The sequence below is a fragment of the Lepisosteus oculatus genome, chromosome 8 (genome assembly GCF_040954835.1).
Source record: "Lepisosteus oculatus isolate fLepOcu1 chromosome 8, fLepOcu1.hap2, whole genome shotgun sequence".
NCBI classification, from domain to species: domain Eukaryota; kingdom Metazoa; phylum Chordata; class Actinopteri; order Semionotiformes; family Lepisosteidae; genus Lepisosteus; species Lepisosteus oculatus.
This window is the reverse complement of record NC_090703.1, coordinates 43,074,235-43,090,728: the sequence shown is the minus strand read 5'-3', so window position 1 is coordinate 43,090,728 and position 16,494 is coordinate 43,074,235. Positions and strand designations below refer to the sequence as shown.

Here is a 16,494-nt window from a genome sequence, read left to right as displayed (position 1 = left end):
AAACTATTTACACATATCAGATTAGTCCATCTATTTTTTTCTCTCATAAATCGACTAGTCTAATACTGAATCAAATGTTAATGCCCTTGGAAAGCATAAACATGTCATCTGGAAATTTAATGTGTCTGGTTTTATCTACTCAAGAGAAGAAACCCTATGCCTGTTTGGATACTACAGTATATATCAGAAAAGGCCATTGCATGAAAAAGTCAGAAATCTGTAAAAAGGATCTTTAAAGCTCCTTTTTGTCTCAATATATGATTTAATAGTCTTATTTTGGGGGTAGGGGGGGCAGGAACCATATATTCCAGCATTTTATTCAATTTACAGACATGTAGCGCAGAACTACATTCCATTGTTTAACTTTAAATATTTTTGGTAAACCTTTTACAACAAACATTGAACACTTACAAAACAAAACAGCATAACAAAGAGCTCAAAAAACAAAAGGAAGGAAGGGGGCTAATTTAAATGGATTTAGGAAAAAAATGTATCTGGCCAGGCTGACAGTTTTCACACAAGAGCAAAGCTCTTCTACAAACACAATTTCCAGAAATGAATGCAGTCAAGTGTGAGTCAGAAGTATTAGTCTCCACAAGGGCCTGCAAAATAGATTTTTTTGGCTGCAGTAAGACCTCAAGCAAAGAGGCATATTGGAATGGTCACACAAAATAGATGTCATAATATACTAGTGACGTAATACATATTTAAACAGCTGCTAGTCATACCCTCTCTGTCATATACTGTATGTACAGAGGTGAGGTGCATTTTTACTCTCAGCAGATCATTTGTATGGCGTTGCACAGCTTGCATGGATCAAATGGTGTGCTAACTTTTTAGAAGCAATTAAAGGGGAACTATGATCACAATTTCTCAGACCGGTTATTAAATCTCAGTAACAAAATAAATTCATTGACAGTATAGAAAGATTCTTACATTACATTCCAAATTAAGCACAAAATCGTGAACTGTGTGAAACTCATGTAAGTCGCAATGTTGTCACAAACCCCTGGTCTCAAACTGTTGCCACGAATTGTGATGCGATGCAGCCCTTCCCACTCGCTAGTCACTGTAATGACTAATAATGTAAAGCGAGCAAGTACAGGTTGTGCAGCAGGCATTTCACCACAGAAATGTTTCAATGTGATCTGCATGCAGAGTATTGTTGACAAAACCGTGTCAAAGCCGAGAGCAATATTTCTATTGGATTAAAATAGGTGTATTCACGGGCCCACTTGCTTACAATAAAGCCGCTTCATGTCATCGGGTGTTTTGTTGCCTTGTTCTGAATCACAGAATATAGCACTGCACGTACCTGGAAATTGAATCTATTTTGTGATGTAAATTGGAGGTTTAACAAGTTACTGTGTATATTTTACTTTTAATGTGTTTTGAGATGCACTCATCAATGCTGAGTCTGTCTAACCCCCAAAATATAAAAATAGCATTGGAGTTCCCTTTTAAATTCCTTCAGGATTACCTTCCATGTGCTCTCGGGTATACCGAGAAATTTGTGAGGCATAAAGTACATAGTTACCTATCATAAGTTAATTTGGGTTCTTGACGCTAGGTTTGGAGAAAGGAGAGTCTCAAGTTCCACGGACGTCGCATTGTTTCTCTAAGAGATTGGCAAAACAGGAATGGAACTTACAGTAGATACAGTACGTTGTTTTATACATCTTTGATTTTAAAGACCACAGGCCAAAATCTCATTTGAGAAAATGAATTTTGGTGTCTAACTTGATAAAGAGTTCTTTAAATGTTAAGAAAATATAAAACGTGACAAAACTATGATTAAAACAGCAAAAGGAAATACCTGAGCACTAACTTTCCAAGCAGTGAGGACTACAAGTAATAATGATCTGACAAGACTATTCAATACCAGGCCTTCACTGTAACATGTACAGACCAAAAACGATTCTTTTGCAAATTCCAGGACTACATGTACTTGAGCTCGCTAATTTTGAGAAAATATTTATATCATTTGTCGAGCTATGCAATCGAAACAATCAGCCCAAGTTTATTGCTCATGTATACCTTGAGAAAGAATATAAAAAACTGCACAAGTACATACCAGAAATTTCAAAGCCCCTATCTATTTTTTCTTCTTTAGAAGATTATACCACTCCCATGACTTCCAAGCCATAGAAGGGATCATTTGTAATCTTAGCAGTTTTGTAAGGGTTAAATGGCAAACAGATGCATTTTCTAAGGTATTTATACAAAATAAACTGTTATTGTTGCAGCTAATAATGAATTTGAGCCAGTCTCACACTGCATATTTAACATTTTTTCACTGATTTATTAGAATTATCTTTTAAGAACGATTGAAAATGTTTTTAAACAACTTACTGTAGAAAAAGCAACTAGTTTATTTTTTATCTACAAATAATTTAAAGCTTAAAATTTTACAGTATTCAACTGTGGCAGTATTCAGAACACAGTATGACTGTAATTTCCTTAAAACTTAAGCCACACTGAAAAGGCAAATATTTTAATGCATATTCAACAAAAAAAAAAACAGGAAACATCATGAATGTAAGCTTTTCAATGCTTACATTTTTACAAAGTGAAGATCTAATTTTATTAAGTAAAAAAGAATATATTTCCAAAACTACTGCTGTGATATTTACAAAACAAATTAATCTTTACAAAAAAAAGGATATTATTAAAATGAGTTTACAAAGCCTGACATAAAGGAAGACAAAGATCTAACCATATTTTTAAAAAATACCATGACCATTAACCTTTTTTGATTTGCTGTGGTTTGTCTAGTTTAAGAATTACTGTACGGTTATTATTTTTAATAATAAAATAATAGATCATGCAGATCTGTGCTTTGTAAAAAAAAAGTTTTACTGCAACATTTGTGCTCAACAGTTTTAGAATTGCTCAATTCTTCCTTAATTTTAGGGCATTTCAACGCCATAATTAGTAGAAAAATAACTATAAACTGCAAAATAGTGCAGGAAATTAATGCCCAAATTCCTTCTTGTACGCCTACAAAGCCTACATATAGTTTCATTACAGTGATTATTCCTATGTTTCTTCAATGTAAATCTCAACTGTTCCAGAAATGCTTGCCTTCTGCCTCCAATTGTATTTAAGTTACAGATGTATATTGTGCAGGCATTAAAAAATAGCACAATGAAAAACAGAAAATGCTTTCATTATACTGCAACTACAATATGAATGAAATGAAAGACAAAATGTAGGTTTACACACAAGAAAGAATGTGGACATAAATATTCTATACTATTTTCCAGTCTGCAATTACTTTTCTCAATCTACAGAGATGTATAGGCCAGCAAACTACAGATAAAAAGCCAACTGGAGAAAATCCAAGGTCATTAACAACAAAACATGTCTGTCAAATTGTCAAAATAAAGCAAAAAATGTGCATTATCATTCTGAACATTTCAATTCAAACTTTACTTTAATCAAATTCATTTTACTTCAAGCAATACAACATTATATAGGATCTCAAATTTCATAGATTTTTAAAATTTGGATGCAACACATATTTAAATACATTTTAGGGTCTAATAAATCAATACTTACAGACATTTGTTAAGCTTTCAATGCAGATGCAAACTGTTTCATAAATGTTCCCCTTCTGCCTTCAGTTTCCACCAAGTCATATGAAAGTGCTTGCAATTTTTAAAGGGATTACACTTAATTAAACCAACCCCCACTTCACCAGAGTTAAATGGGCTTTTCACAGTTATAATCCAATAATAATTCAGCACTCTTGCTAGGGTGCAGACCCCTGTTTTGTTTTCAAGTGTGACCTGTTATACACTGTAGTTACAGAATTTCAGATTTAATCACTTCAATTATTGCTACTGCAGTACTGTTAAAATACAAATGTAGCCCTAAAAGGCTCACTGTGATAAAGTTTAAATCACTTGACAGAGATACAGTCAGTGAAGACAGGCCTAATACCCACTGACTAGAAGCAGAACCCATCCACAAAAAGGCCGTAAATATAGATCAATAGGCTTCACTATTTCACATATTAAATTATGGAAATGAAAACAATTAAAACAGATTACCATCTGTAGGATGATTTGATTCTATGGTTATTACAGATAAACAAAGTCAAAATATGTTACAATATGTTAAAATCCTATTACTAACAAGTAGTTGGCAGCTAGCTGAGCTATGTTTCCTCTTGTTTGTAACCTTTCTTATATCCTTATGAGATTAAATCACATTATATTTAACTTTACTTTATACCACACTGTAGGACAGAATGATTTTAAGTATACCACATAAAAGTCTTATGTTACCTTCCCTAATACTCCAGTAAAATGTAATTACTGGTCTTTATGAAGGTTTGTTTATAAATCGTCATGTCATTGGATTTTTACCATTCAGGTCATGGTTTTATATAGATTAGGTAAAAAATTACAACTACAAAAGAAAGGAACTAAGGTTCGAGTTGTTTGAGATATTATCAGTTCAAGGCGTTGGACCATTATTTAAAATAGTTAGAAACTCGGTAGTTTAAGGTCTGTTGCAGATAAGAAATATATATTTTTTTAAATATCCAGCAGTCTTCAATTTTCTAATGCTGGTCAGGGGGCTTTGAGTCAAACCACTTTTAAAAAATTCTGACTTATGTACAGAATACAAGCTAGAATCATTTAACAAAGGTCTCACACTTCAGTGAAGAGTTTATCTTTGTCTCCCTTTCACAATACTTCTGCATTTAGTCTACTCTAAAAATTGCCACACTTTGAAAAGGCACGAGTACAGAAGATAAGTGTGGAAAAATGCTTCCAGTTCTCATTTTTGCTGTAGAATGTAAATGCAGTGTAACTTCCTCTACTGTATGTGTGCTCCACCATTACACTGATGCTTACATGATTTCCTTCAAGTGAACTGTACTCACTGCTTTGCAAGTGAGCCATTAACCATTCTACTACAGGAAATAAACCACATCCTCTAGTTAGGCCCTTAGATCCAAACTGGGTGGCTCAGCCTTGACTTTATTACTGCTTGTTAGAAACTGATTACTAAGACAGCATCCTGACAAGCAAAGTACTGATTGGCTAAACTCCTGTAGCCCTGCAACAGATGCAGTTCTGCTTTTCCTGCTTTTCCGTTATATTCAGGAAATACATTCACTTTAAGGTATTAACTCATTTTCCCCCCTTTAAAATCATTACAGTTCTGTGCTAACCGTCTTAGCAATAATCAAAGAGTGATGGAGTTATAATTGACAACATGAAAAAAGTGCTAAAGTTTATACGGTCCCCCCTAACTAGCTGTAAAATCTTGGCTAGGAACTGAAACAGGTGATAAACATGAGTGGTGTTATGGGAGTGAAAGTACTTAGAGGGAAATGCATGCATTAATATAAAATTAAAGCAAAATGCTGGATAAAAATGTAGATGGCTTCATTTCAGAATAAACTAGCTATACAACTGAAAAGTTCAATAGTTAGTATGCTATTAAAATTGATTATTGAAGTATTTGTTCAAATATTCAGGAAAACAGACAATTTAATTTCTTAATTTAATCTTAATATGTACTTTACATTTTAAAATAAAAGCTATTTCATGATGTTCAGGGGTTTGGGCTCGGAATTTCAGTCAAAATGTGACTGAAAATTTTAAAAGTAAACTGTGAAGTTTAATCAATACTAAAAAAACAAACAAGTAAAATCACACTTCAGACATAACTACTGAACCTCACCACCGAACTAAACATTATATGAAAATCCACATAATCCAAGAAAGGACCATTTCAAAGTGGAGCAAAGTGGGATCAGTCCATCCACACAGATACAGATACAAATCAGACAAACCAATTAACCTAACCAGCATGCCTCTTGGGGTTGGGAGAAAACCCACATGGAGATGGGGAGAACATGTAAACTCTTCAATAAAGCTCCCTATTCTGCTATCAAAACCTAGAACCTAAAATAAAACATGGCAGCAGCACCATCAGTCTATCTTAACTTGTTTATTTACACAATAATGGCAGGCAGCACTAGAATAGATTCAGTTCTTTGGACCTTGTATAACCCATTTTGTCAACACGTGTATTACACGGCTGCTAATGGTTAAAAATTTTATACTTACTGTTATATAGATTATCAATATTTTACAGATTCCACTTGCTTACATATTAGGTAAGGAGCTGAAAGCTGTAAAACAATTTTGAATGTCAGGGATAGCTACAACAGAAAATTTGTAAATATGTAAAACAGGTATTTCATTTAAATGCTGTGGTCATGTGGTTTGTAATACACTCAGAAGTGGTGTTGAAGTGATCTTTACATCCCAGGAAAATAAATATACAAAGGTAAAAATCGTGATTTTTATTTTACAGTGATGAAATGATCAAAATCACACAAAAAAAACTTAAGCTTTTCTTTGAGCTGCTAACTAGATTCTCTATCATAACATAACATAACTCCATCTTATCATTCTCTATCATAAAAAAACGGGCAGCTAAATTGCTTTTCAAAACCCTTTCAAAAACACATACTTCAAAATTATAAAATCCAACGCTCAGAAAGACTCTCCCTGTGGTGGAGCTACATAATAGTGACTCTATATGCTGTCCAAGAGGAGAGTAATGTCCAACAGATGGACCTGTAAACCTCTACATCCTGTTTTTTTAATCTTGTCCAACCAAAGGTCTTACACCAATTGATTAGTTGACTGGGCAGCAGGTCATTTCCTGCAGCTTTCTGGAGAATATAGTCGAGACAAGAGCTGCCTCCTTGTCTGATCTGGCTGTCCTATTCGCATTTTAAATAACCACAGAATACATGAAGAAATCTAGATAACAGGAATATCATGACCAATTTTTAGTCTTCAATGTGCCAAATTGTAATGTTTTCATTTTGATAAAGGGTGTTTCTTGAAAAGAGTAGGGTGTGTTAACCCCAGTGTCATGGCCAAATTTCCCTCAGGCCTTTACTAGTCCCCATCTATGAACTGGCTTTATTACTCTGTTCTCCTCCCCACCGAGAGCTGATAAGTGATAAGCATTCTGGTGCACTTTTGCTACTGTTGCATCATCCAGGTGGGGGCTACCACACTGGTGTTGGTGAAGAGGAGTCTTTTAATGGAGTGTCCAGAAAAGTGCTATATAAATGTAAGGATTACCATTACCAGGTGTGACCTCCCTTCATATAAAAAAGCCTGGTAGTGCTGACATATGCATATGATCAGCCCCTGGATAGACTGCTATGGGATGTTTTGCCACTCTGGTTACAGCTGCACAGAAGTTGGCCAAGACTGACTAGTTGTGGTTGCTACCAGTTAATGGCATTAACAATTTGGTCCCACAGATGTTTCTTCTGAGCTTGGTCCAGCAGAACCTTAATACACAGCAAGACCTACAGAATTTTCTTCAGATTCTGGCATTGTAATTCTAGCACTGTTTGGACATACACTGTCCTGCTCTTCTGAATGGGCATAAAGTAATGGAAAAAAACTTTGACTCCTCATTATATGGCTGTGCAGTAAGGTTGCCTTCATTCTGCACCATAGGAGCCGTGTCCAAAAGAAGATTTGGAAATAATTTGTATGTCCACTGTCCTCACTACAATGAATACAAGTACACTATTAATTTGCATAAATATGAAAAATAACTGAAACCGACAGCCTGAGAGTCACAAAGGCTTGCATTTTTTCACAGCTGCATGGCAGATAATGGTTGCGTTCTTTCCCTCATGTATCAGCAGCCTATGCTCTGTACTTGTCGCAATGCCACTTCCTGTCATCACCAACAGTGTAACGAAGACTGCAGGTCTACAGGGTGGGGCCCACAGTATCTCAAGGCCTTGCAACTGTAAGCAACTACTGGTATTCTACCACCAGCCCTTGGAGAAGCCCTCAGAAGAACAATCTGGTTCCTTAGTAGTGCCTTAAAAAACTGAAAATTAAGATTTGGGGGCATAATTTTCTTCTTTTTTTGGTTCACCACCTTTTAGTAGCTGTAACAATTTATATTTATTTATTCCATTGTGATGGGTTCTTATGGGTTCTCGGAAAATCATAGTCCAACACGGGGGTAAAAATCATTTTAACAAAAGGGAGGGGGTAAAAACACTTTGAAAAAGCAGCACAAATACCAGGGTTGGCTTACATCTACAAAACTAATCTTATATCCTGGGATGATAAAATTCAAGAATATTGCAATACAAACTAAAACATATCTTTTTTTAAACTAGCAGGTAAATCTTCATAATTCAATAGTGCTTATACTGTATGTTTCAGAAATCTTTTGGTTGTAAATGAAAGAACATAATTTGTATAGTTTTAGATATAAGTTCTTCCTATAAAAATGCTGTATGAGAAAATGAAACAAGTGTTTAAATTAGTATAAAAATACAAACTGAGGTTGAGCTAGAAACCTTAAAACTTACAAAATCTGTTTGAATAATGATTGCCATTTCTTGCTTAATCCTTCTATAAATTTAATGCGCATATATGAAATTTCTTATTGGAAAAACTACCCAAATTAAAATGACAGCTCTGTATATTACACGTTACTTTAATTACCCAAGAACATGAAATTGGATTAAGTAGTGTTAATTGAAATAAGGTCAGTTCATAAGTAGTATACATGAAACTATATAAACTCTCCAGTCAAAGATTCCTGAAAATAACATAATACTACTGTATATTGGTTCAAAGATTCTCCAAAAACAATGTGTGCCATTGTAATGGTTAAATTCTAAACTAGAAATTCAAAGAAATCAACGTAATAGGAAAATTATACGTTCCACATTCATATATGAAATCATACCCGATCATTGAACCCCAATCCACAAAAAGATGTGCTGAAAAAGCAACTCCCTCTGACTGTTTCTGAATGAGAATTCTAGCTTAAACACCTTGGTAGGACATCCCCATACTTAAATCTGTAGCTAAGCAACCTTCCATGTCAAATTACCAACCAGGAACTGGTTTCTGAACCCAGTTTCCAGTGGCTTTTCTACTCAGCCTGCTGCTGAAGGAGTGGTAACTTTTTTAAATTGTGATGTAATGCAGAAAACCCACCCCGTGCAACTGCACCAAAGAACACTCTGTGCTGTTCATAGTCAGGGGAGAAATTCCGTTAGCTACTGAAGCCAGCGGCTCTTTGGCCGCATTTCAAAACCCTTTTCACTAGTGACTGTTTCTGGTAAAAATAGTTCATCTCCAAATTAAAAAGGAACTAAGAATGAGCAGTTCTGCCTGGTAAGGGCGGGTCTCGCCCAGGCTAGTGATCAGGGTGTTTTCCAGATACTATTATTAGCACAATTGCTGAGAGAAGAATTATTCACAGGTTCCTCAAGATACCGTTTTTCCCTTTTACAGTAATCACCTTTCACCACACCAATGGGGGCTTTATGCTGAACAAGGGTGGAGACACTTTTTTTCTGTTTTCTATTATAAAAAGTGTAGTTGACCCCCAGTTCTTGCTTAATTACCTAGCCTATGACATAATTCTTTATATAAAGATACAATAGTCATGAGTTAAAGAAAATGATTAACAATGTGTCCTTTAAGAGTTAGGCTACAATTCACCATTTGGGTTCCTTGTGCTTTAAAGAGAATCCTAGGCCTTTTTGGTATTTTAAAGTCTAAATTGAGTCCCCTTAACTAAATATCCTGTATCCCTTCTCAAGAAAACAGACTCAAATCTGCAAACTTCTGAAACCTTGTTGCTAGTTTGTAGAGTGTGCCACCACTTAGCAATATACTTCAATACAACCAGCTATAAACAAATTCTATATTTCATCTGCATCATTAATACTATTTAAAAGGTATGTTTCTCGGGTAATAACATATATGAATCACCCATATAAGCATTTTGGCTTCTCCAAAGCAATAAAGGCAGTGTCAGTAGGCTAACAACTTACAGGGTCAACAACTAAATAGGTCTGAAAAAGTATGAAATGGGAGAGTTGTATTTTAGAAAGAATGTAGCTGACAGACATTATTTAGAACACCAGCCTACACCTCCAAAATCTCCAAGCATCTCAGCGATGAATGCAGTTCATTTATTTCTGGATGTTTCAAACCATAAACCGACTCCGACGATAATAAAAGAGCATACAGTAAACCTGGTAACTGATAAAGTGCTTCAAAAATGATTCAGTATGTGAGCATGAAAATTAATCACAACTAGAAAAATACTTTAACCCTAGACAAAGAAGTGGTAGAGCTTTCAAATTTGCCTCTTTCCTTATCAAAGTGTAACATACCAGCAGCAACTCTTACAAAACTTCCAGTGAGGCCTGAAAACAGAAGCTTACTTCCTGTGCTATCGAAATACTTACATTTCGAACATTTAAAATGTTGACTACAACAGAAACACAGTAGTGGAAGCATATCTAAACCAAGCAAGATACTTCTAAGTGAAAACATGACAAAAATAGTGCACAATTGGCATAATTATGTTAATTTGCATTTTGAGGAACATCAATCAGTCAGTAGGATTGTCTTTTAAATGAGACAAAAAAGTTCCTGCACTTTGACATCAAAGCTCAAGCTTTCTTTTCTCTTATTATACAAGACAGCCATTGAATAAAGTTTATCAAGCTAGGTCAAACCATTATTTGCATGAAAAACTCAAGCACCATTGCTCCTTTCTAATTCAATCATGCCACATTTACAACACAAATATGAAGGCTATAAAAATAAATCAGTGATCATTAGTAACATTGAACAAGCTAACTTAAAACTCTCAAATACTGTTTAAAAACCTAAAGCATGATGACAGTTAACCTTTAAACTTATGCCTACTGCAGAGCAATCTTTTCAGATCCTCTTCAGCAACCTATGACATTGTACAGTACTATGCTTGCTTACAAAATATTTTCCATTTCTCATGTGCTCCTTTTCACTACAGCTCCAACCCATGATGACGTACTCAACTCATGCAGATCTCCGTCTACCCTGTGCACAGTTGTCAGTCAACAAACTTCAGTTTACACTAATCTTCCTACTCACTTTTGTAAAGTTCAGAAACAAGGCAAACAGGTAAAAATAGCAGTCAAGAGATGGCAGAGCTGTACACTACGGCTTCATTTTACTTGCAGCAAACTTAATCGTACGCACTTTGCCACGTGCTCTAAGACATGGAAGAAATCCCCATCACCCCATCAAACGTTTTTGAAAAAATAATAATCAGCTGGAAACATATGCACAAATCATTCGTTGGGCTTTTAATGCCAGAAAGATAAATTTCCAAACTGCCTTCCTGCTGCCAATCTTCTTAGTAAAGGTCTGGGATAGTTCACATAATTTACCCTTAAACACTGGCGACCACCTGTAGCTTAGTTTATTACAAACTGTTAAGCCCTGCTTTGCTTTTCAAACTCCCAGTGGTACCTAATCCCCTACTTACATACCAGTGGCCCTTCCACATCAGTTCATTTTGTTGGTTCTGTTGCCTAGCATTTCAGTTTCTTGCTTATTTGCAATTAAGCCAAAGGATATATTACATTGAATCAGTGGTAAACAAAACCATCCTCATAAACTGGAATATATAGAACTATCTAGTTATCAAAAACATCCAAAGTACAAACCTGCTTCAGTTTTAACTTGGAAATCAGACAAGATTATAGGATTTTAAAAAACTGACTTGCTCCAGCTGTAAGAGAAACTACAAGAATTCCAAAAATTGACATTTTTTCTCCATTAATCAGTTATCAAAAGGCAGCTTGTCTGGATGAGGGTGATAGCCTATCCAGGAAACACAAGGGGCAAGCCAAAGACCAAACACCGAGACCAAAAACACATGACAGTTCTCAACCTGGATTGAGCACCAATCCGTTGCAGGGTCAGGTAGAAAGGAACAATTTAGAATTGCTTATCAAAGGCAGCAAGCATATTTGTAGGGGGAGGGGGTAAACCCCTGCATCTAGAGAAAACCCAAGCAATCAGGCAGAACATGCAAACCCACATAGTCTCTCGGGCCTATGATCAAACCTAGAAACCAAAAGTTAAAAAGGATATGGTTTCTAAAGTTATAAATTCAAATGTTCGTTCACATGAAAAAGAATAAGATTTAAATGGAAGGTTCATGGAATTTTCTCAGCAAAAAAACTTGGATTTACCTAATAAAAATCAGACATAAACCTGTATTAGTAAAGTATTTTTTCTAAAATTATTTTTCTAAAAAGAAAGAAAATAACATTTGTATACATACAATCTCTATTCTGCTCAATGTTGTTATTATCTATGAGTGTCTGTGAATTCTTATCATAAATAAATCAATCATATTTTCTACATTATGTCGCACCGATATAACTTTAAAGTGTTATCTAATCACATGGCGATCAGTCATGTAAAGTAATGCTAGGTCTAAGTCTCTAAAGAATGACTTCTTAGGAAAACTTGTATGAACTGGTATAAGTGATTCCTGGAAAACTCTGCTCAGAAACCCAAAGGCCTGGAAACCAGTTTGGTATTAAATTTTTCATGTATCATACACATCACAATCAGGAGGGAATCATTATCATTACGAAAAGAAAAAAATCTCAAATGAAACTTTAGAAAAGAGCAGAGATTATCTAAAAGTAATGTAGCTTTTGTCAAAAATAATTTGTTGAAAATGACCCCTGACTTTCAATTCCCTTTGACAAGCTTGCTATAATTAGACAGCTGAGTTCACCCCAAAGCATGGAATTTCCCACCATTACCTCATTTCAGCCTTTCAGTATTTTCATAAAGCTTAGACAGTGAGTAACAGTGTGAACTACAGAGAACTTGAGGTGGGGGCCATGTGTTGTTTTTTTACACAAAGCAATGAAAAAAGCAGCGCAGACATTTAATGGTGGTGATGAGATAAGGAAATAACTACAGAGCTTTCTGATGCAGTGGCAGAGGGGGAGTCTAGCTTTCTAAATCCCCAAATAAGGCTGTCAGAGGCAGTGTCAAGTGACTGGAAGCCAGGAAAGAGTCTACAGGGAGCTGACGTAGGACCGGAAGCTTTGAGTCATTTCACTGCAGTTCCTTGGGAAGCTGAACCAATGCCAACAAGGATTTAGAAGGAATTTAATTACAATCTGTGGTAGTACCACAAAAGTAAGCTGTACAACTACACCATTTTAGCCAGAAAAAAGTACCCCAATGATGAAAATACACATTTTATGAAAAATAAAGCAACACCCCTAATTAAATATCTATACAGTATTATGCACATAGAAACAAAACTTACAGTATGTGGAAATGTTAGTTTTTTCATCTCAAACATTTTCTTGCCCTCTCTGTCACCTCAAAATGTATTTACAAAAGCATCATAACGCAAACTTTGAAACATAGAGCAATAAAAAGAAAAGCAGTCAGTAATACCACAAACCTACAGATTCTGCTATTCAAAATCCTGTGACAAAAAGGTTTTTTTGTTGCTTTTCAGAGAGGAAATCCAGGTCAGAAGTTAACCTGGTATCTGTATGTGTGTTGATGTCTCATTTGTATTCAGCAGGGTGTACTTTACCTTTCTGACCAGGTTTTACAATTTTGAGACCCACAACCCTGTAGGCTTTCTAGCTTTCTAGCTATAAATTGCTATCGGTTGAAGACCTTGCAACATGTTAATTTGGTATTTAGGATCATTAAATGTAGAGGTGGAACAACACTTCACAGACACTGTGGCCAGAGTTGTGCATGGAAAGCAAAGCAGATAATGTAAGAAGAGCACTAATGCCTGGAAGGAGCTAAATTAATATTCTCAGTGATGCCAGCCTCCAGATAGTAAGAATTTCAGATAGGAAATTTTCACATTTCAAAGAGCATGTCAGATGAGTCTGACAAAAAAATGAGCTTGTCTCATGGGATTATATGGTATAGACGTTTCTTCCATTCAAAAGAAAAGAGACCTGGTCTATTTTGCTGCAGTTTTGTGCCATTGCAGTGCCTAGCATCAAGTTGTCTTCATCAATCAGAGTATGTGGACATCAGCATAGGTAATTAGTATTAGAAGGAAAAATTACACTACTAAAGGACAAAAAAAAATAACTGGACCAAAGATTGTGTTCTGATGCGAATAAGACTAAATTCTTGTTTAAAAAAATCTAGCTGACTCCCATACAACAGGTAAATGTGCCAGACTAGGTAATACAGTAATCATATAGAATATTTATTAGTCAATAGCTCAGTTTCATCTTGCCAAACTGCTATTTGCACAGTGACAAACTGATTTATTTTTACAGGGCTAGAAGCTTTCAAGAGAACCTCCACAAATAAAAGCATAGCATTAAGTTAATTCTTTTGATTAATTGATAAATATGTACTTTTCATTGATAAACTGATACATGGTATGTGAAAGGTACCTCTACTATTAATATTTTCATCAACAAGATTATCAATTTAAATGTTAAATACAGAATAAGCACAGAATAGAAAAAAATCCATAACTATTGCCTTTGTACAGTTTGAAGGCCATGCAATTCATGTGCACAGACGACAACCACGCCTAAAGTTTAGCAAATTACCGGGGATCTTGGTCAGAAATACTCTGCACTTTATTTTGTGGTTCTCTGTAGAAGTAGGTATAGATATTTAAAATAGATGAATGATCTGGATTACAACGTTTCACACAGGAAATTGCAATGTACAAGAGCTTGTATAAAATATGAACGCCGCAGGCCTAGGCTGGAAGAATAGACGCAACCCAGACCATTCAATTTTCAAGAAGCTCTCTTTCCTGGCCAATCACATAACAGAAAAACGGATTCTTTAAGGCACATAGGTCGATACAGAATAACTGTTTGAGGCATACGCAACTAACTTGTACCGCATTGCAATGAACTTGGAGCTGCTTGATAAATATAAAAATCACTAAGTTGTTACTGAAATAGCTCAGCTCACACAAGACAACATTTCACGATAATCAGCGTGCACATTAGTTGGAAAAATAAGAAAATAAAAAAACGTTATCCTAGATCTTATCGTTTTTTAACACTAGAATATTTTACGTTTCACTTAGATTTCTAATAATCAAATGCTATCCTGATTCACAAATGCATTAATTGTGGGTAAAAACGGATTGAATTAATTTATATTAAACCCAGCGTCTTTTTCCCATTACCGTGAACCAAGATTCGATACAGTATTATCATTTTTCCATTTGTAACACAGCACTATGACGTATAATCATTTAAATTAAGTTAAAATGTAAATCGTCGGGTACTCACCGTTTTCGGCATCTTTTCACTCTAGTTTGGAGCCAGATAACAAGCCTTTAGGAAATGTACGATACAATCGAAACTTTTTCAGAATCAAAACTTTTTTCCAGCAGCTGCCACATGCACGACTAAAGCAAAACCGGATACAGCCCTGAGAAGTTACCGTTAACCAGTTTACAGAATAAAAACGATTTTGAAGGAACTTTTCTTTTTTTTTACTTATTTGTGACTGCTGTGTGTTTCTTGCAGCTCTGAATGAGTCTAGAGTTTGATTTCCTGCTAACGGAACTCTAATGTCTGAAAACCACACCCAGGCAAAATGAAGACATACAAGTTGAGTTTGCACATAGACCCCGCCTGTGTTTTCAATGACCCGTATTTCATCAATGCCCTTGTCAAACCCCCCCAAACGAGAAAAGGAATTCTTAAAGTTTCCGAGGAGTTAAATGAGGGATGCCCTAACCTACTTTTACTCCGCATGGTACGTACAAAAATCGCCAAACATATTCCAGTTCTAGTTCTTTATTTGAATGCTGGAAAGTATGTCGACATTAATTATCGTTTGCCCTGCCACGAGAGACACCAAATGACAGTTAGAATTTCTTTTCTTTTTTTTCATTAATAGTACTCCTGCGTGTATTTTCAATGGATTCACCAACGAATTAAAATCCACAGTTCTAAACAAAAAAACAACACTATTTTTGCAACAATAAAATGTGGCCATTGGTCATTATCAAACCAGATGTGCAAGAAAAGCATAACAATTACCATGAATTTAATGCCCCCAAAGTTTTCAAAGTAGTGATCATTTATATTTTTGTTCTAAAACATAACTTTATTTGTGGACTTCAATATCCTGTTTGTACGTAGGCAGCTTTGTGGTTACAAATAAGGGCTAGGATGAAATAACTGAAATATTAGTCTGGCATGTTGTTTCAATTCTTCTGTTCTTCTGAACATTTTATTTGCCTTTTTTGTAGCTATGGTCCTGTCATCTTTCATATTTATGTTTCTAAACAAAAGAGAAAAGGACGCAACATTAAAACAGAAAAATATACAGGAAATAATGGGTGTGACTTGAAACGTTTAGTTTCGTCTGTACATCACAACATAGCACTACTGAGAAAAGAAAAAGCACTTTGTAATTAGCTCTTTGGCTACTTTGTATTGTCAACTTTCGGTTAGATAATTGGAAGACAATACACAACACATACCCAGTAATGAATATACCTTGAAAATTGTTCATGCAAGTAATGTAAAATGGAACAAAAGCACTTCACCTCTTTGTATTGTGTTATTTTAAAATATTACGATAATTTGATTTAACAACAGTTTAAAACGGTATT

General features: G+C 35.2%; 1 protein-coding gene across 3 annotated transcripts in view; it reads right to left on the bottom strand.

The window, feature by feature from the left end:
- msna (moesin a) overlaps positions 1-15,479 on the bottom strand; it is a 40,417-nt gene extending 24,938 nt beyond the window's left edge. Inside the window, exon 1 of one of the 3 annotated variants that reach the window (XM_006632761.3) lies at positions 15,158-15,479. In XM_006632761.3, the coding sequence (XP_006632824.2) occupies positions 15,158-15,169 (12 nt within the window). In that variant the 5' untranslated portion in view covers positions 15,170-15,479. Of the gene's footprint in view, positions 1-3,561; positions 3,652-8,775; positions 8,796-15,157 lie in introns of those variants that run through there. The other 2 variants (XM_015351477.2, XM_015351476.2) reach the window with 2 other exon arrangements.
- Positions 15,480-16,494: the final 1,015 nt, after the last annotated feature.